This window comes from Lissotriton vulgaris, unplaced genomic scaffold, assembly GCF_964263255.1.
Source record: "Lissotriton vulgaris unplaced genomic scaffold, aLisVul1.2 SCAFFOLD_1493, whole genome shotgun sequence".
Taxonomy (NCBI): Eukaryota; Metazoa; Chordata; class Amphibia; order Caudata; family Salamandridae; genus Lissotriton; species Lissotriton vulgaris.
The window spans coordinates 552,200-574,690 of record NW_028254413.1 but is presented as its reverse complement, the minus strand read 5'-3'; the positions used below and the strand labels follow the sequence as shown (position 1 = coordinate 574,690).

At 42.2% G+C, this 22,491-nt stretch overlaps 1 protein-coding gene across 1 annotated transcript in view; it reads left to right on the top strand.

Moving 5' to 3' along the window:
• The window catches only part of LOC147659538 (erbin-like), a gene marked incomplete at its 5' end in the record, with an annotated part of 115,724 nt that overhangs the window by 23,971 nt on the left and 69,262 nt on the right, over positions 1-22,491 (top strand). The window contains one exon of the mRNA XM_086951664.1: positions 12,992-13,135. Coding sequence (XP_086807790.1) covers positions 12,992-13,135 — 144 coding nt within the window. The remainder of the gene's footprint in view (positions 1-12,991; positions 13,136-22,491) is intronic.

The following is a 22,491-nucleotide window of genomic DNA, read 5'->3' as shown; positions in this document are numbered from 1 at the left end:
AAATATCACCCCCAGACTATGACTAACCTCCTAACATCTCTGGGGTTCACTATCAATGTTCTGAAGTCGCACCTGATTCCTCCGCAGACACTCCCCTTCATCAGAGACATTGTGGACACCTCCCTCCCGGAAAGTGAGTCTGGACATTAAGTCCATGATCTCAATGTCCTGGGTGTCAGTGAGGATGACTCTGAAATTGTTGGGACTGACGGGCTTATGCATCCTATTGGAGACATACGCCAAATGGCATATATGGACTCGACAGTGGGATCTGAAGTCCCATTGGGGACAGCACCAAGGGGTTCTTCCTGATCAGGTCCAGATTTTGGAGGAGATTGAAAACCTGCACTGATGGCTGTTGGACCGTGATTAGTTCAGTGGCAGACCCCTTTCCCTACCCCACCTGGAGCTGGCAGTGATAACCAATGCCTCGTTCTTGGGTCGAGTGCTCATCTGGGAGTGGTGGAGATCAGAGGCCTCTTGTATCCAGTGGAGACTTACCTCTACCGCAATCTGCTGAACCTCCAATCTATCCTCTTGGCGTTAAACACTTTACTTCCTTGCAGGTGCTCACAGGCAACACCACAACCAAGTGCTACTGCAACAAGCAGGGCGGGGTGCGGTTGTGGACTGTGCCAGGATGCCTTGCGCTTCTGGACCTGACTGGAACCCTATGAGAATTTCCTGGTGGTTTTCCACTGATGGGATCTCTGAACGCCAGGGCGGACAGACTGAGCTGTTGATGCCTTGTACATCATGAATGGTGGTTATATCCGGAGGTGGTGTGAGTATCCTTCAGGGAATGGGGAGAACTTTGGCTTGATTTTTCTGAGAATGCGTAATATCTCTTTTGTGCATTGGAGTTTCCAAGGGGTTGCTTGCTCAGAGATGTTTTCCACGTGCATTTCCGCAGATACCTCTCCTGCCCTGAGTCTGAAGAGGATTAGGAGCGACTTGGCCCTAGTCATTCTAATGACCCCAGATTGGGCAGGGAAAGTATAGTATCCCAAACTCCTGGGCATGAGCATCTGTCCTCTGATCAGGCTACCCCTTTGGTAGGACGTCCTTTTGCAGTAGCAGGTCTGGGTCCTGCACCCAAGGTTTCTCACTCTTTACCTCCTGCTTATGGGCTCATACCACCTGAGCCAAAGCTGCTACCACTCCGCTGGCATGTGGTGTGCCTGTCCTGGACATGTGCTTGGAGACTGATTAGGGTCAGTTGAGAGCTTTTGATCTTCCTTCTGATGATGTTGATGTTGTTATCTTGGTAGCAAGCTATCCCTCCCAGGTATCAAGTCAGTGTACCTGTCACTGGGACAAGTTTGTGGCTTGGTGTACAGTGACCCACTTCATACTAAGCTGTCCATAGTGTTGCTGTTTGTGCCCTCCCTCACCCATGAAGGACTTGCTTAGGGCAACATTAAAGGTATTTGTTGGCTATTTCTGCCTTTTTATGGTTGCCGGATCAGCTCTCATTGTTTAAATTGCCTATTGTGATGCACTTTCTCCAGAGTTTACAGTAAAGGTTTCCCCCTTCTCCTTTTATTAAGCCCTAATGGGATTTAAAATTGGGTCTTGTATTCCTCATGTGTAGAACCTTTGCGCAATTGTCCTCTTTGGCTGCTTACCCTCAAGACTGTATTTCTTGTTGACATAAGATAGGCAAGGTGGATAAGTGAGCTACATGCACTCTCATTCAACCTGCCTAACACCACTTTCTACCCAGACAAGCTGGTTATACAGACTCAAGCCTCCTTTCTTCCAAAGGTAGTGAATCAATTTCATGTTGGGAAGAACATTACTCTTCCAGCATTCTTTTCTCCATCTCACCCCTCTAATGAGGAGGACAGACTCAATCTGGTGAATCCAAAAAGGGCTTTGTTTCTATATTGATCATACCAGAGAACACTGGTTTTATGTTGCCCGCACTAGTAAACACTGCCTGGGTGATCAGCTTTTTATTGGATTAGCTGGAGCAAAGAAAGGCAAGACAGTGCCTAATAGAACCGTCTCTCACTGGATCAGTCTCTGCATTAAAATCTGTTAGGGCTCATACCACCTGAGCCAGAGCTGCTACCACTCCGCTGGCATGTGGTGTGCTTTTCCTGGACATGTGCCAATTGGCTACATGGCCGTCCCACCATACATCCACAAAGCACTATTGTTTAGACAGCCAGGTCAGTCAAGGGAGGTACTTCTCCCGCTCGATCCAGCAGGACATTTTGGTTTCAGTCTGTTCACAGACCCACCACAGAGGAGTTATCACTTTGGTATCTATTTAAAAAGAACGACTCTGAGGTTAGCAATCTCTTTCAGAAGAACAAATTAGTTACATTCGGTAGCACTCTTTCTGGTAAAGGCTGTATCTAATCGCATTTTCCTCACAGACCCTACCATTCTCCTTGTTCTGTGCATGGGACATTTCCCAAATTCCAGTCTTGCAATTAGATTCTGCATCTGATGGTGTGGGCAGTTCAGAGAGCAACTAATGTCAGCATGGATGGATTGCACCTATATAGGGCGACTCACATCACTTCCAGAGCAAAGTGACATTGGTGTAGGTGTACTGCTTAAGATTTTTCCAGATCAGTCTGATGCCTTGGGGAATATTCATAAGGTGAGGAATCTGTGGTTAGATCATCTCTACCAGAAATAACATTACCAAAGGTAAGTAACACATTTCTTATGTTTGTGAACGACAAATTATTGGGACAAATGGAAAGGTGTTGTTTTGGGGTAATAATAAGTGGAAAGTGGTGTTGTTTCTGGTGATAGTTGGCATATCAGAGGTGTGATGGAGGTGTGTGTATGTGGTTAGGTCTGTCTATTGTGTACTGATTCTGTGCTGTGATGGGTTTTGTAGTACCCTACTTTTCAGCAAACCTATTCTGTGTTGCATGTGCGTCAGGTACTATATCAAGGGAGGCTTATTTATATTTGGCTTTTCCTATGGGAGAGAAGAGAAGTAAACAGTAGGGAGCAGTGCAAATCATGAAGTCAACAGCACAGCTCCCAGGGCAAACAGTACGAAACAATATACACTTCAGCAACTTAAAATATAGTTCATGAAGACATGTATACACTTGAGCTAATAGAAAATGCAACTAAAGTCATTTTGGGAAACTCTGACCAGAACAGGATAGATTTCCACTTACCTGAAAGCAGGATTGACAGAAGGGCAAATTTAAATGCAAACAGATATGTAAGTGTGCAAATACTATACTGTATGTAAAATAATTTGATGATAGTCATTTGGTTCTGAGTGCAACCAGTCGCCATACAGCCTGACTCTGATCCTATATCTCTACTCGGGTGGATACACCATCAGAGACTCCATTGCCTTTGTAACTCTGATTCTGGCCAAAGCTTGCTACCAACCTCAGATAATGATGATGATTATGATTCTCGGGGTTGGGATAATATACCCCCTCATTGTGATGATGACAATAGTTTCATGGACTTGCAGGAGGCCAGTGGATTTGGTACTTCCACTGATACTGAGCTGAATTTTCCATTTAGACCTCCAGCGGAAGACAGTGCATCACTTGCTGTGGTAATCCGATAAGTGGCTGAGGTCTTGAACCTACAACTGCCCTCTATTGAGATTAAGACAAATGTCCTTATGGAAATCATACAGCCTAGGCCAGCCACAACTGAGCCATGGCTCCCTTTCAGCGAGGCCCTCACTAACACCTTAATGGGCCCCTGGTCAAGGTATTGTTCTTGCCCATTGTTCAATACATAGGTGGCCAGAAGTCACAGTCCAATGCCTAGTGACCCTGATTTTCTCACTAAGCACCCTACTCCAAAGTTTGGTTGTTCAGGCTTTAACCAACAAGGTTGGTTCATTCCCCATGACTTCTCTGGATAGAGAGTCTAAGAGGATTCAGGAATTTGGAAAACAAATCTTCTCTACGGCCAGCCTAGCATTGGGATTGGTCAATGCAGTCTGCTTATTGTACTGCTATACGCATGCCCGCTGGACATGGTCGGCGACATCTGGCTAACTGTCCAGAATAAACTTAGGGTCTGTCTTAAAAGCTTTAAGTATTTAGACTTGGTGAAGGTCAGCTAAAAATGCGATTTGTGCTGGCCTTGATCCCACTGATTGTCTGTGAAGGGTTTTGGCACCAGTGTGATACTCAGCCGCCATGCTTGGAGCCACAGCATGCTTCATGGCTGTGTCTCCCCCTAGCCTCTGCTGCAATGACTCCAGTCTTTTCTAGAGTGGAGACGTGGATCTGGCAGTCAGCATGCAGACTTACAAGTTTATCAGTTCTTCCAGTTCCATTCCCCAGCAGCAATAGCCACCAATCCGCTTTAGCTCGCCACCAGTGGAATAAAACAAACCTAAGGGAGGCAGGATCCAGTATTTTCTCTCAGGGTGGTGATCCATCTTGTCCGACATACGAGGCATAAAATGGTTAAGCATGGCTGTGTCCTACCCTTTCTTCCTGCTCCACGAACCTTTTTCTCCACATTAGAGCGATTCTCAGGAGAACACCTGCCCATTCTGTTGCAAAAGGTGTGAATTTACTTTGAAAAGGAGCCATTAAGAGGGTTCTGTGCTTTGGAATAGGTGAGGGTTTCTTCTATTGGTATTTCCTTGTGCCAAAGAGGATGGGGGTCTTTGGCCCATCTTAGATATTTGACCTCTAAACGCTTTCTTGTGGAAGGACAAATTCAAAATGCTCACGCTGGCCCAGATGCTGTCTGGCCTGGACCATGTGATTGGATGGTGTCCTTGGACCTTCAGGATGCATATTTTCATATGTACGTCCTGCACTCCCAAGGACATTTCCTGCGTTTCAAGGTAGGCCATGAGTTCTTTTGGTTTGCATGCTCCCCTTCGGCCTCACCAGTGCCCCTCAGGTGTTCACAAAAGTGATGGGGTTTGTCACTGGCCATCTTCGGAGGTTCGTAGATACTAGTTTTACCCTACCTCGACAACTAACTGTTGAAGTCCGGCTTACCACAGTCAGTTGTAGACCACCTCCAGATTTTGGCGGATCTCCTTATATCATTGAGGGGTCACTATCAAAGAGCCAAAGTCGCAACTCGCTCCTTTGCATAGATTTATCTTCATTGAAGCTGGCCTGGATATGGTGTAGATCATGACATTCTCTATGTTACGAGTCCGGTACGTTTAGGCTGTGATCTCTATATTTCAGTCTCCTCCTGGGTCTCGGTGAGATGAGCTCTGCAGATGCTCAGCTGTTGTGGGGTTCTCTGAGATGAAGCAGAAAAGGACCCTGTGAAAATGTATAGTTCTCTGCATTCCGCTGTGCCATGAGCGTAAGTGCATACTTTCACAAAGCACTCCTGCCATGAAAGCCAGGTCTGCCTAGAAGGACATTTAACCTGCTCGGCCCTGCATACGTTTTTGGTCTGAGTCCACTTCATAGACTTTCCACTTGGAAAAGTACTGCTCTGCTATCTATTCTATGGTGAGGAATCTGCGGTTAGAAATAACAATCCGAAGAACAAATTATTTACCTTCAGTAATCCTGTTTCTGGTGGATATTGTATCTGACCACAGTTTCCTCATCGTCTTCCCACCTTCCCATTATGTGGAGTGGCCTCGTTTTACCATCTAAAAGGGTCCTAAATTAGGAATCTGTACAATAGTTCTGCCAGTTGTTCACACTCCTTGTCTGAGGGTGCAGAAAGAGACATGCAAGAAACTGACGTGAGCACTCAAGGTGGTGCCTATATGCAGCTCTGCTCCACCGCTTCAAGGACTGTGTGGAGTCAAAGCAGAGCCGCAGGGCGCCACCTAGCAGCATGCGGAAACATTGCTGGTAAAAGAATTCCAAATACAGTCTGGCAGCTGGCGAGTATTCAAATTTGAGGAATCTGCTTTTAGATAAGAGTATCCATCAGAAAGTGTAATACCAAAGATAAGTGACTTGTTCATCAAGTCTGAAATGGGAAATGCTGATAGACTATTACAGTACAGTTAGTTGATAATTTGCTTACTTAATATAAAGATATTTATTTTACAGTAGCCAAACGGTCTAAAATTGAAACAAGCTGCTATTTTTCAGAAACATGCAACTCCTTTTCTGTTTGATGAACAGCATATCTTACCATTGCTTTACAAGGAGAACTGGGCTAGTGGCCTTTGGTCTTCAAAGTTACACCTTCCACATGCCATGTTAAATTCTAGAACGCCATGCAGTTCAAAGGTAGAATCTTTTCTTGGGAAAATTCAAATTCTGGGTGACGACAGCAGCTTTACTGTATGGCTAATGGTGACGTCCACAATGAACCACAACAAAGACAACATCTTCAAATAGTTTGTTCTATCATCTTTTTCTGAAGTAAATAAGAAAGAACGTATCAGTATCAATGAGCTTCAGGATTTGCAGTCAGGCCATATGAGAAAGTCTGAAATAATTTTTAGTTCAAAGCCTACCAGATGTCTGGTTGCAAAGACACATTGGGGACATGCTGAAAGCTTCCCATTGCTTCCTATTGGCTTTGTTTTGTAACCCATATTTGCTTGCTTTCTATTTGCTGGCTTTATTTGTTTTTTTAAGCTCTCCAGAATGTCTTTGTCCCTCTCATGGAGCATAACCTGTTTAACACCTCTCTCACTGGACCCTGTAGTCTTCCACATGTGCTTGCTTTCTGGGAACCCATTTTCTTTTTCATGAGGCATGTCACAAGAATACATATATTTTAAGTTGTTTCCCTTGTGTGCTGGTTCACAGAAGAAAATGTGCTGTATTTCTTTGAAAAGGTTTCCCGTCTCCTATCTTTCTGCATGCTTGATTCTACTTATCTCTGCCTGTACCAGTTCATCAGTGTCACATGCCTGGGAGAACCAATTTTCTGTCTGCAAGCTTCTTTATTTTGTTAAGTAATCTTTACTAGTAGCAGACCTTAAACAATTCTCTTCCTCAATTTCACGCTCATGCCATAGGCGCTAGAAGTAGGGGGTGTGTTGGGTGCTGAAGCACCCTCAAAATAACCATGCTAGAGTTGGAAGTTAATGAACAATAAACAGGCTTTTAAATTATGTTTTTATATCATCACAGACAGAAGTCAAATGTTAGGCTATGTTTCCCAAAGGAGGTGTTTACTTTTCTTTATCTGATTGCAAAGTGAGAGGATTTATTTGACAATCTTTCTGGGTCCTCAGGGTGTACAAGGAAAGGCTGTAGAATGTTATTTTTTGCTAGCATACAACAAAATGTAAATGCCAGTAAAGGATTTGTACAAATATTTCAGAATATATCAGAATTAGGAAACCCAAATGAAGCACATTTTTTTCACTCTCCGATACTCCACTCTAAACCACTCAATTCTACTCAACACTTAACTCCACTCTATGCCACTCCTCTCTACTCTACGCCACTTCACTCTATGCCACTTTACTCCAATCCACTCCACGACTCTCTACTCCACTCTGCGTCACTTCAATCTGCGCCACTCCACACCACTCCATTCTTTGCCACTCTACTCAGTGCCCCTTCACTGTATGCCAATCCACTCTACTCTACAACACTACTCCACTCTACTCTATGACTCTCTATGCCACTCCACTTCACAACACTGCTATTCCTCTATACAACACTCTGAGCCACTCCACTGTACGACACGCCACACTACACCACTCCACTTTACGGCACTCCATACCCTAAGTCTACGCTATGACACTGTACTCCTCTATACGCCACATTACTAAAGTCTACGCCACTTCACACTACTTTACTCCACACTATGCCACTCCACTCTGACACTTCACCCTGACACTTCACCCTACAACACTCTATTCCACTCAATGCTACTCCACACCACTCCATGATATGCCACACCACTCTGTGACACCCCATGCCACTCCACTCTGACACTTCACCCTACAACACTTTATTCCACTCAATGCTACTCTACTCCACACCACTCCTTGACACCCCACGCCATCCACGCTATGTCACTCCACTCTATGCTACTCCACGACACAACACTCCACGCTACTCTCATCTATGCTACTCCCCGCCACTCTACTCCTATCTGCGCCACTCTACACTACACCACTAACCTTTAGCCATGTTGAAAAGCAGCCACACTGGTCTACAAGATGGGTAAATCACATTGACAAAGCCATTAGCTCTCGCATAGGCAAGACCTATTTGCTTTTGTATCTTCTGTTGCTCTTTGTGAGGTGCGGTGTGCCAATATAACTTACAGTTTTGCACAAGGTGTCATTGATTTCACAATGTCTGTAGGTATCAATCATTTGCACATTTCATGCAAATGAAGAAATGCTGGGCCCTCGGTATAATGGTGCTGAAACTAGCATTGCATTGCAGGCCGTTTCTAGATCCTGTGCAGCAAAATCTAGCCACAGTGTACAACCGGATGTGTTGGATTCTGAGACAGCGCAGACTTTCATAGACATAATATTGATCACAAAGGGAGAATAATATCCAGGACGTCGCACTGGATTTACATAAGACTGTTATACTGGTAATAATAGCCATAACCCAGCCCTATACTGAAAGCACATTGGAATACAAATAGAAGAGAAAAATAATTGAAAAAAGACCACATGCTGCATTAACTTCCACGACTCAGTACATTCAAGCCCCAACGAACTTCGTCTTCGGATAGAAGCTCTTTTTAATACACTATGGAGAATGTCTGATTGATGTTGAGAAGTTTTGAGAGATTGCCATAGGGGAGACTCCTCAAGTTGAAAAGTTTTCTGACACCAAGAAGAAAGTTCTCCTTCGACCTCAAGTCGGCAGAGACTTCCCTTGGACCCTACAGATTGCCATGTAGTCGCGTTGCTAGCACACATCTTGCAAAGGTTATCCTTTTAGAATTTTCATGCCCTATTACTAAAAACACAAAAAATCCTGGGGAACAGTCTTTAAACTGGAACAAATGCGATCCCCATACCTATAACGGAGTAGAATGTTTTAAAGTGCGATGTCTAGTCAGTATATGACCAATCCTGTAAACCTCCATGAAATAAAAATGTAAATTCATAAGAGTAACTGTGGGTTGTGGCTGACCTTTGTGAGCATACATGGATAGAGCACCAGCCAGTTCTACAATCTGAGGATTTAGAGTCCTACGCAGCCAGACCTTCAACCCCTGATGAGCTTACTGGATACAATGGACTTTCACAGGTATCAGTTCCCTTTCAGTTGGTACAGTTGGAGGAGACAGAGGAACAATCTGGTTTCCTGCCTCTGCAGACGAGAAACCAATTGTTACCTTAAGATTTTGAATGCTGAAAGACCGACTCAGGTTAATCACCCACTTACTCTTTCATCTGTAGAACAGAGCACCGATGCAAGCCAGCAAGGTTAGACCACAGATACTAAGTTTCATGCTGCCTCAGATTCAGTCGTTCTCACAAGTTAGGAATGCCCGCCACCCTCCTTTTTTTGCCCAATTTTATTCAACTCCTAGGTCAGTTAGGACAGGTCATTCTTTCGGTAGGATATACATCACACACACCTGCCTGTTCCTTGTCTGTAGATCATTGTAGAAGTGTGGTGTCCTCTCATTGGGACTTTTTGGAGCTCAGTGGTCTGAAACTGATCAAATCTGCACTGTCTGACCGCTAGACCACTTTGTGTTTCACCCCCAGAGTCAAAATGCACCACTGTCTCCATTGGATCTAAAGCACAGAGGTACTAACTTAGTGAGTGAAGTGTATCAATGTGATGAGGGCCAGGTGGCCTTATGTATTGTATCCTCATTCCCCTTCTAGAGCTGGGAGCATGCGTACACCTCTAGAAAGTCCCGATGCCATTCGTAGTCCTGACTTGGAGGATGGAACTGCATGGCAGAGGCCAGGGCTGTACCTTGCCGGTCCTAATATTCAGGAGAAAACCTCACTTACCAGCTTGGGGTCTTGCAAAGGTGAGACCCAAATAATCGTCCACATCAATCAGATAAGCACAGTTGGTGAAGCATGGCGTATACGGGCCACACGGCCAGCCATCTTGACTGCAGTGACCCCCAACATCCACGACCTAGCAATTATCAACCAACCAAAAACATTGTTATAAACCTCTGAAGGTTTTAGGTAAAGTCACTCTCTCTCTTTGAATTTAGAATAAAAATTGCAAGCCTTTTTGCTTTATGTAGTTTACAACAGTTTTTGTCAAAGTGTTTCGAGATTCTGTCGAGCACTCCCAAGATATATCTGACCTCAAGAAACTGTTGATCAGCAGGCAGTTGCTGTAGATTCACAGCTGGGGTCAGTGCTCGTCACCAGAGGCTAATCCACTCAAAAGACTGGTTTGTCAGAGTAGTAGCGGTGCATGCAAACAGGATGTTGTGGGGTCTTCGGACAATTTGCACCTATGACTTTGTAGCCGCTTTTTCCCAAGGCCCATCTCGCATCTAAAATCCCACATCCAGTTCCATATACGGAGCTATTCTAATGGTTCGTTTTGCCTCCCCGTGCCTTAAAATGGTTCTTGGTAGGTTGTGGGAAGACATGGGAATTCAGGTCAATAAGAAACATATTAACTAGACACTCGTCCAAAAACAATAAAATTGTTTATCGGTCACTGCTGGACTGTAGTGCTATGGATGAGTTTGTCGGTGTTACCAAAGGATGATTTGTGCTGTGGGATTCGTATTTGAATACAACCCGTCAGCCATTTTCTTTTTCCTTTGACTGTTACATTAAGGCGACCTGCAGCAGTTTGGGAATAGTATTTTTGTTTTTTTCTTTAAGAATCACTGGTTGCGGTATAGTACAGTGACAGGTGTTACTGTGAGGCCGAGAGTATCTAACAAGTCAAGCAGTGTGATTTGTTCTGTTTGCTGGACCAGTCTTTCATTGTAGATTGTACAGCGAAGGGTGTGCACTACTTTCTTCATAGACAGACCTTTAGAGATAGAACTAAAGTTTTTGTGAAATTGCAGATCTAGTTATGTGTAGACTGATTTACTGCCCCAGAGGTCATTATAGGGATTACTTTAAAAGTAACATTATGTAGCGTTCCAGGTTATTTTTGCTTTCTCTCTTTTCGACTAAAAGATTTACAAAAAATGACTCTTGTAAGTTTTCTGTGGCCCTTTAACCACTGTGGTTTTTAAAATACTGACTCAGTGCAGAAATGTGTTGACTTGACACCCCAAAATCTTTGCAAGGAATCAATCATGTAATATATCCTTCCCTAAATTAGTAATGAATTACAGATCCCTATGATGCTTCCAGACAGTGCTTGTCTCCTTAACCTCAGAGGATCCCTGATTTAGACCTTCATGATTAATATTATTGATATCAATACAGGTACATCGACTGTCCGCGAAGAGGTGCAAATCGTAACAGGTATTGAACCTTAAAGGTGTCATGGATTTAATACACTTTATGTAAATCTCGCCATACCTTTGAATAACATGTTTGACATTACTGTTACACTCTTTGACTATCTTTGGTCCATTAATCTGTAGTGACTCTGATCATCCTGCTCCTGTCTTTGCCCATCCTAAGATTCCACACTCTTGGTTGAGAACCGCCCCAGCAGCACGCCTTGGGTTGTCTTTATTCTTCTTTGGTACCACTTAGGAAGCATCACCTACTTACCGCTTTTGTTCTCACTATCAAAACAGAGGCTTTTAAAAAGTGACACCAACCAGACAGTCAAGGAAACCAGCGTTAAATATTTGGCATAATGAAATGAACTGGAGTTACTTTCTAACGACCGTATTGCAGTTGCCCCAGAATCCAGATTTCAAATCTTTCTCCTGTGTGCGTTTTATTGGTTATTGTGTCATGGGTGGAATGATGCAATTCAAAGTGCATTTTCATAGTAAAGAAACCTACTTGTTATATATAAGTCATGTTCTTTTCAAGTCACGTAGCAGGACCCACCAGTTTATGTAGGGTACTTCTTTTTTTATGGCATGTTCCCCGAATGCTCAAGTATTGAAGTTTTAAGTTGTAAGTAGGACCGCGGCAAACCCGCACCAGAAACAATTAATAATCTGTTCATCTTGCAGACCCAACTGACTCTTGCATTCCACCTGCACCACTTACAACTTCTAAAAGTGCAATATCACACAATCAGTCTGAATAGTAAAAATAAAATAGAGATCATAGATTTGAGACCTCATCTTCCTTCATAATGGTGATTTAGGATGCAGCTATAACACATCCATTTTTATTATGAGGAAAAGATATACTGCATTGATGTGAATTACATATAACAACTTGAGCACCAGCTTAACCATCCACAAAACCATAGTAGCATTGCATACGCCAATCACAATCGACTTCCTTTTCACATTATTCAAGCACATAACTACCAACCTTCACTACAATCAGCACAGCAGTAATGTTGTTCACCAACATTTATCACCCCTTAGATGGGCAATCACCATACCAAGAAAAATCAGTGTCCAGCATGAAATGGGCTTCAACACATGCTCAACAATGTACTTGTAGTACCACATTTGTGAGTTTTTGTCCTCACTACACACATCATAAATACATTGTACTACATACTCTGACTTCCACACGTACACAACATTGTAAGAGCCATTGCCCCACATACTCTTACACACCAGGTAGTTTCATGCTGTAGTAAGAGCATGCAATCGCACCAAATACTCTTGCATGTTGGTGAGTTCTGTGCTCACAAGCACACACAACAGCCTCCAGCCATTGCACAATATTCTCTTGCACACAAACAGCCACAATTATGCCATAATCACCATTCACAATGTTCCGCTCGCACATCATCTTTCAAGTAAAACATAACACAGTTGCACCTGTTGGTGACAGTTTCTTGCATGGAATGTACATATGTACAATTTCGCATTGCATGCTGCCAAGTTGCACCGTATATTTTACTGCAATATTGTATGTATTTGCATTGTGTTCTTGTGTGCATGACGTCAAGCATGCACTTGATATATTTTGCGCCTGTGCCTTGCTGCATAACAAGTCCTGTCGTTGTTTGCATGCTTAACTAACCTCTTTTTGTTAAATCTGTCCTTCTTTATGCAGAGCATGCTGTCTAGGTCCTTTAATTCCAATTACTCTGCAGCCAGCAGCTTTCATTCTGGCAGCTCTAGGGATCTGTTTGGCAGCCAGGGCAGTGTTGCCTTGAGTATGGCAGACCGAGGAGGCTCTGGTGTGCACATTGTCCGTGTGAGTACCTTCTGTAGGCTAGTAATTCTGATCTATGTGGTGGGGGAAGAAAAACAAATCAGAGTCAATTCTTACCCCTTATGTTTAAACCTTTTGTATGCGAATGGATCCAATCTGCATCGGTACAATGGTAGAGATGTCAATGCAGGCTCGGAAGGGCCTATTGTATCACATGCATTGAAATGGTAATGTATTTTTGGGGGAATGAGAAATGCTTTCATTTCACACACAATGGAACCTAATTGTGTTTCGTTAGCTGAGCAAATTGCATGGCTGCTCCAGATTTTTTTTTGCAATCCAAGAATAATGTGCAGCTTGTGGTGAGCTCTATTGTAACGTAACGTGCTCAGGGGCAGACTTTCCAACTAAGAAAGTTAAGGAGGATATTAAACAAACGTACGAATTTAGCACTGACAAGCTTTATGAATAATCGGCGCAGATTCGCAGCAACTGAATCCTGTTAGTAGTCATCTTCTCAACATTGTAGACCCTTCAAGTTACTAATGAATTGATTGATATCGAAGTACAGCACTAGACCCCTCAATAATATAATGCCTGTTGGATCAAAACCCTTTTCTTCAGATAGCCATGTAGTGAGTAGATTTTTACTAAGTCCATTTTTTAATGCCCTCAATTCTGTATTAATAGTTACCAGGGTTAAAGAAACCATTAATGGACACTTGACACATTATTATCACCCATTACAGATACACTGAAGTAGGTTTTAATTTCAAAGTTGTAGACTTCCTTCTAGAAGCCTTTATATTAAGCAAAGTGTTTGCTCCACAAAGATTGAGAAAGGAAGTAGTCTGTTTATTTTTTTTATTTTTTTATTTCTATATAGTTTTCATTGTTTTTTTTTACAACATATAACGTAATCGTCAACGCTTTGTCCTTACCGGGTGGCAGCCCAAACTGGCTGTGTTAGTTGTAGTACAGTTTCTGATTATCTATGCTTGCCTGTCTCCCTATCCACTGTCACAGTAAGAGGAAAGGAGAGAGTGAAAGGAGAAAGGATAGGAATTAAGGCAGAGAGAAAAAGAGATAGCATACCAGAAGTTTACTTTCTACTCGATAGTGTCTTGCTCCAGTGGGGGTGTGCTTTCGAGCAATTATTCCGTTCTGTTAGTACTATTCAAGGTGGATCGTATGGGTCTAGGAACTTGTCCAAGGACGCCCACATTCTCCTGCAGGGTTGTCTCCATGGTGAGTTTCGTAAGGCAGTTGTGTCAGAGCCTGTAAGGTTTGTCACCCAGTTTTGCCAGCCCTTGAAAGTCTTGGAAGTGTCTTTCCATTTGTTGAGTACTATTTTAACTGCCGCTGTTCGTAGGAGATCCAGTAGTCTGTTTAGTTTTAACTGTGTTCGTTCTGGTACATGTTGGTTGGATGTGGAATTTGGGAAACATTCTTAGAATATCAATTGTAAAAAAAAAAACATTATTACCTAAACTGTATCATGGAAATTACCAAGATAAATGGCATTCATCTATTCCAGAAGCTAATTCATTGAAGCCTATTTCGACAAAATTGCCTTTGCATGTTTTGTTTTTATAGTGCACACATTGTCGGATTTTCCCTTTTTTCCGACCTACCCCTCAATTGCTGCATAGTTATTTCCTGTCAGAGCAGATGGCAGACTTTGACCTCCGAACATATATAATGGAGGTGGAATTTCTAAAACTTTGAAAAATCAGCTGTTAATGCAGAGTTCCAGAAACTATAAATTTAGAGTAATGTTTGGAGATGTAGTGGTTGTCAAATTAGGGTAGGGTTTGAGTATTTGAAAGGGTGTAAACCTCCACAAAGTTAGAATGTTTTAGATTTTCAAGTGTTTTATCAATGGTTTTTCCACCCTATTTGTACAATTAGGTTTAAAAAAGAGTAGGGATAAGTGTGCAAATTCAGTATAAATATCCCTGCAATATTATATTTTGTAATGGCATAAGGAAAGAACTTCTCCTCATAGGACAATATTCTTTTCGAAAAAAGTGCATGTGCAATGCTTGTATTGACAATATATGTCATACAATATAGGGGGCGAAACCCAAAATAACCCAATGGCATCTGGGTAAAAATACAAAACTGTAGAAAAAAACTGTGATACCAAGGGATCGATATTCACTCAATTTATAGCAGGAAAAACATGAATTAGTCCTACTTTCAATAACTCATAAAGAACAATCAATGCATCTATTTTACAAAGACAGCCTATAACCTAGTGTAGTCCAGCACGCTTAACCAAGCAATTCTTCTTTAAAGCATATATCAATTTTATTTTTTCATTTTTTATGCTTAAAGTGCTATCTTTTTTTGTCCATCCATAAACAAATATACAAAAAATTACATAAATATATACACACAAAACACATATTGTACATATATACACATATTATACATTGTAGGTCAAATCACCTATTGGACCTTTTTGCCCTATATATTCACAGGGAAAGGCTGCAGACCGACGTGGTTGAACGATATCCGGCAAACGAAAGAAGCGAGGGGACACAGCGAAAAGTATTCCAATTCAGAACGGTGTCCGCTGTGGCACACCCATACAGCCATTCACACACCCACTCAGCAATCCAGCGAACCACTCACACACCCACTAATGAACCCATGCAAGCACTCATACACTTGTACAGCCATTTACACAACCTCTCAGAGATCCTCAAAACCACTCACACACCCACTCACAGACCACACAGCCAGTTACATGCACTCACACACACTCACAAATGTACTCACACACTGACAAGCCCACTCACCCACCCACACAGAGACCCAGAAACCACTCACAGACCAACAGGGGCACTCACACACCCACTCACACACCCATGTACACACCCATAGAGCCACTTACAAACTCACAGACCTACACAGCCAGTTACACACTCACCTATGCACACACCCACCTATGTACCCACACAACTACTCACAGGTTAGAGGGATGTTATAGTTAGGAAATAGCATTAAAATACCCTAGACATTAACTGCTTCTGAAAGCGTGCTTTACTTGCGGTCTGCGGAGGCTTAGTACCTCTAGCTAACAAGAGTCCTGGAGTTGCCTTTAGCTTGCAAGGAGACTCCTCTATCCTTTGGAACTGGTCTCTGGTCGAGGATGAGTCGCAGTCGTATATTTGCAGGGCAGTTGCCACATGTGCAGCTTTTCACGTGTTTGCAGGTCCTGAAGTCGCAGTCTCTGGTCTCTTCTTTGTCCTTGGTTGCAAGTCAATCAGATCTGAGTTCCTGGCACCCAACCCTCCTGTCGGAGGTCAACCCCCTAGTACCCAATAGTTATTTGACATAACTGTAACTGCTGAATTTCTGTGGTTTTGTGAGTGAAAACCAGAACCTAACTATTCTATCCCTGCAACCTTTATTTTTTATGGAATTTCTAAGGTTTTATAAATTCTATTTCCTAGCTGGATATATGATGTTACAACGCGGACTTTTACTCCGCATACCGTTACAACGCGGTTTTTACAACGCGGATCATGTAACAACGCATGTATTTACAACGCATTTTTTTACAACGCAGGTACCTTTACAACGCAGACCATTACAACGTAAGTATTGGTAAGTATATATTAATAAGAATAATATAATAGTAACTTAATTTTAAAAGTATAATTTAAGTATAATTTAATGTAATTTTAAATAATTTAATTTCCGTTAATTAATTTAAATTTAAATTAATGTTACTTTATTTTTACCATGTACCCCTGTACCCCAGAAACTCTAAACTGACCCTAAACACCCCAAAAAAATAAAGTAATTTTTTTAAATATAATTAAAATTAATTATTGTAAATTAAAAAAATTATAACTTTATTTTTACCCTGTACCCCTGTACCCCAAAAACTCAAAACTGACCCTCAACCCCAAAAATAATGCAAAGTAATTTAATTTAATTTATTTACTATTAAATAATTTAAATTAAAATTAAATTTAATTTATTTTTACCCTGTACCCCAAAAACTAAAAACTGACCCTGAACCCTAAAAATACCCCTTTACCCAAAAACTAAAAACTGACCCTGAACCCTAAAAATACCCCTTTACCCAAAAACTAAAAACTGACCCTGAACCCTAAAAATACCCCTTTACCCAAAAACTAAAAACTGACCCTGAACCCTAAAAATACCCCTTTACCCAAAAACTGAAAACTGACCCTGAACCCTAAAAATACCCCTTTACCCAAAAACTAAAAACTGACCCTGAACCCTAAAAATACCCCTTTACCCAAAAACTAAAAACTGACCCTGAACCCTAAAAATACCCCTTTACCCAAAAACTGAAAACTGACCCTGAACCCTTAAAATACCCCTTTACCCAAAAACTAAAAACTGACCCTGAACCCTAAAAATACCCCTTTACCCAAAAACTAAAAACTGACCCTGAACCCTAAAAATACCCCTTTACCCAAAAACTAAAAACTGACCCTGAACCCTAAAAATACCCCTTTACCCAAAAACTGAAAACTGACCCTGAACCCTAAAAATACCCCTTTACCCAAAAACTAAAAACTGACCCTGAACCCTAAAAATACCCCTTTACCCAAAAACTGAAAACTGACCCTGAACCCTAAAAATACCCCTTTACCCAAAAACTGAAAACTGACCCTGAACCCTAAAAATACCCCTTTACCCTAAAACCCAAAACTGACCCTAACCCCTAAAAATACCCCTTTACCCTAAAACCCAAAACTGACCCTAACCCCTAAAAATACCCCTTTACCCTAAAACCCAAAACTGACCCTAACCCCTAAAAATACCCCTTAACCCCAAACATATAACATTTAAAATATAACTATATACTTACCAATACTTACGTTGTAATGGTATGCGTTGTAAAGGTACCTGCGTTGTAAAAAAATGCGTTGTAAAAACATGAGTTGTAACAGTATCCGCGTTGTAATGGATGCGTTGTAACAGTAGTGCGTTGTAAAAAATGCGTTGTAACAAGTGCACACCTTCCTAGCTATAACATTCCTGTTACCTTTTGTTTTTTCAGTGAGAAAAAAATATATATCTAGATAGATCGATTTTTTTTTTTAGGAAGGGATACGAAGGGAGGATGGAGATGTATATCTTCATCCTCCTTTCCTTCCTGCAATAGCCAGTAAGTTGTTATAGTTAGGGCCAACTTTTCCCATAGGCAAACAGTTTTTTCTTATGCTCACAACTTTGGTGCCATTTGACGAATCGTGACGACATTTTCAAAACTAGTACACCAGTTAGTTCAGCTGCTATCTGAAAAGTTTCAGGGTGATTCGTCAAGTGGGGGCGAGAAAAATGGAAGTTCTAAAACGCTTTTCCCCCATGCAATGTCTATAGGGATGTTGCATTTTTGAACATGACTACAGCGTACCGCTGAACAGATTTACACCAAATTCAGCAGAAAGCTAGCTCTTGGTCCAGAAAGAGTGCTTTTTGTAATTTGGTGTACATTTGTTCAGTAGTTGTGGAGTTATTAAAGAAATAAAAATTTGTAAAATCTAGGGATGTGGATTAACTTGTGGGTTATCCGCGGATCCAAAATTGAATGAAAAAAAAACACATCCACTTGCATACTAAACCCCTGCAACGCATGGCCAAAGGCCATGTGCGGCAGTTGTATTAATGGTAATCCATCCCACATCAGAGGAGGCAATAGGCAAGAAGGCTAAGGGCGGAGACCTCCTTGTGGCAGTAGCAACAGTCAGGACCCCCAACAGAATAATTCCTTTCAAAGAGTTGCCTACAGGAGAAATGGGCATGGGAGAGTAGGTGATTGCCCTGCAAGGGGCTCCTCTGCTACAAAACAGTGACACTCTTTTCCTCCTCACCCTCTCCCTCCCCTCCAAATCACACTACATCTGTCAGGGGGAGGGGAACACATTACAATTGATGTGATTCCATACCTAGAAAAGCTGATAAGAGCAGTAGCAACATGCTACACATGACTGCCTTGTTCTACATCCAGAAGCAAGTGGACGGGGGCACTCTCTAAAGCTTCCTCAACTGGCCCAGGAGATTTGGCATTGGGCAACTAGCCACAGCATTCACCAGTTGACGAGAATGATTTTGTGTAGCTGCTCAACGGGACATGTCAACAGGTCCACGAGTGGGAGCTCCACCCGGAAGTCCTTCACAAGTAATTCCAACGCTAGGGGACTCCAACAGTAGATCTGTTCGCCACTCCCGAAAATGAAAAGTGCTCCTTAATGTGTTAGTCAGCTGTCACAGAAAGCTCCCATTCAGGCCGAACCTTTAAACTCAGCATCAGGATCAACTCAACCAACCAGATTAAAAACATCTCAGTTTTGTAATCCTCAGTTTGGCTTCCTGAAACCCAACAGGATTGCATGGCTCCTCTACGAAAGACCAGGAAACCTAATATGCAGCTGAGTGGAAAAGGTCCACAAACTACTACATTTCCAAGTATCTAGGCCCGTTTACAGTCTCCATGCTTAAGATCGTTTCCTTCCATCTACATCTTTACAGAGCAGGCCTAGCTTACACTTCCATTCACCTACACCTATCTGGAGTTGCAGCTTATCTCCAAAACAGACAACAATCGTCACATTTTTGTATCACTGTTATGAAAGATTTAGTGGAGGGTTTAAAGCTGTGGCTGCCAACACAAATAAAAAGTGGTGGAGTGGGCACAGGGGAGTACGCAGGGGAGTGTTAATAATGAATACATTTAACTTACCTGATGCTGCCGGCCGCCTCGTGCCTCTATGCTCCTCTTCTTTCTGCTCCCAGCAGTCCTTGGCACAGCATCAGAGACCCCACATCGAATCTCCGCGCTGCTCTCATACTATGTCACCAAGCATGAGAGCAGCGCGAGGATTGGCCTGAGTGGGCTGGTTTAATGCTTGCTCAGACACAGAGAGTCTGTGTTGTTTCTCCAGCCTAGCCGTGCAATACAGCTAGGTTGGAGAAACTTAACTGCACCTAAGACGGCCGGCCAAACTGACATGCACACTTAGCAGTGCACATAACTCCTCCCAATCTGCCAAGGCCCGGTCCCACCCCTCCCTACACATGCTGGCTCAGCCAGCAGCTGAAAAATAAAGCCCTAATAAAATATAGTTTTATTTTTCAGCTGCTGTCTCTGAGCCAGTAGGGCGACTCTTTCGACATTGAGGATCTGCCTCCTCCTGCACCTGTATCGTCCTGAGTGTGGTCCTTACATGACCTATAGTTCCTCTATTCGAGTCTCTACACATGTGTTTTAGAATTCTTGTCTTGAAAGCTGGACTTACTAATAGCAGTTATCTCACTCAAGATGTATTAGTGACCGCCAAGGTCTTACAATACAGGATCAATTTATTCATGTACATAAAAATAGGGTAGAACTAACCCTACATTTCTGCTTAAAGTTGACTCATCATTTCACATGAACAAACACAGTTAAGCTACCCATTTTTAACCCATTGCCAGAGTCGGTAGCTGAAAGGGAGCTTCACACTCTGGAAGTTAAAAGTGCACTCATGTATTATATTGACAGAACTAAACCATTCAGAAAGTTCTGTCAGCTTTTTATAGCCTTTCCTAAACCCCACAAGGGGTGTACTGTTTCAAAAGCTGACATTGCTTGGTGGATAGTTTAATGTCTTCAAACCTGCCATATTAAAGCCAAGTACACTCCGCCTGTGCTGCAAACAGCACATTCCACACGTTCAAAGGGGGCCACACTAGACTTTTTATGTAATGCCCCTTTTCTAGCTATGTGTAAGACTGCTGCTCGGTCCATCTCCCACGTTTACCAAGCATCATTGTAATGTTTGAGGTAATATGTTACTTCGCTCTGAAAGGTATTCTGTATGTTGGCACCTCTTCAGCCTGTATAATCTCTTAACGGGCGTGGTTCTGCAGCACATGTCTTCTATACAGTGCCTTTGGTGATAGCTGTTACCTACATGTGGTGCAGCATGGTAGCACCTTGATATACTATTAGATAGGTTGCCTTATCACTCAAAATTTAGATAATGTAATTGACTGTTTTGCATTGTCATACGTTTTCTATGCATACAGAGCAGAAAAGGTTCTCCGGGTTAAATATTTCTCAAGAATTGATGTGAATTCTTACGCTTTGAGTGTATTGAGTATATATACACAATTATTTATTTAAACATTTTGTGGGAAAAAGGAAAGAGGGCTTGGAATACCAAGACACTTTATTTTTAGAAATAATCTGCTTTTTAGCTTAACACGAGACAGGGAAAAGTACAAAAAATCGACTTACAAATGGATATAACAAAAGAGATGACTGTGTGTTAAAGAAAACACATGGAAGATGCCAATGAAATCATCCAGCTATTTAATGGCTTGACTTCATTTGGTGTCTAACCATTTAGATTTGCACGGCCTTCAACCCCATTCTATGCCAGCACCTTGGATCTCTTTTATCCACTGGGATCCTTATACAGCCACGTCCAGCAGGCAAAGAGCAAAGGAGTGAATACATGCCACACAAGTAGCTGCATAGTCAGTGCCTACTAAAGACTGAGGTCCTGGGGCAAAATGGCAGTCCTGTGGCTCCAGTCTGTGTTAGTACCCAGGCCCCGGGACCTGCTGGGCGTACCCTGGACAAAGGTGCAGGTGAGTACACTTGCCTAGGCAAAAGGTGGCCACGGTTGGAAGAGGCAGCAACACCAACTTTACGGAACTGAATATCACTGTGGGTGTAAAAACAGTCAAGAAGTCGTCACAGGAGGGATCAACATGCCTGAAATCGTTTGTTTTTGGCTTACATTAAGATTTGTCAATGAATGAGAACACGTTCCTCTCTCGTGTGCATGTAATTTCTCTCGTGTGCATGTAATTATCCTTCTACATAGCGTCTTATGAAGCTGCAGAGAAGAACCTGTGTTGCAAGTACTTTATTGTTGGGAGGTAATTTGTAGAAATGAGACAAAACACAGAAACAAAGCCATGTGACAAATGCTGTTAGTCCTAAATACTCTTGGCAAACCCTGACATTTCCCAAGCAGCTTGCTCTGGATAACCCTAAGTGGTTCCTATGGCTAAATGAATAAAACCCTAAAAGCTCCTATGACTTTAAAGATTATTTTAGTTATTGTTTAGTAGATTAGTTGTAACTAATGGTAGCACTGCGTGCATCAAACCAGATTACATTGGGGGACTGAACCTACTAGTGCACAGAAAGACAACAGAACTAAGAAAAGACTAAGGGCCATATGTAGGTAAATGGCATTTACCGAATCGTAAATACCGAATTTTACCGATTCGATATTTACAAATCGGTAAATGCCATGTAGGTAATTATTCGGTATCAATTACCGAATTGTTATGATTCGGTAATTACCGAATCGGTATTTACCGATTCTGTAATTGCCATTGATTAG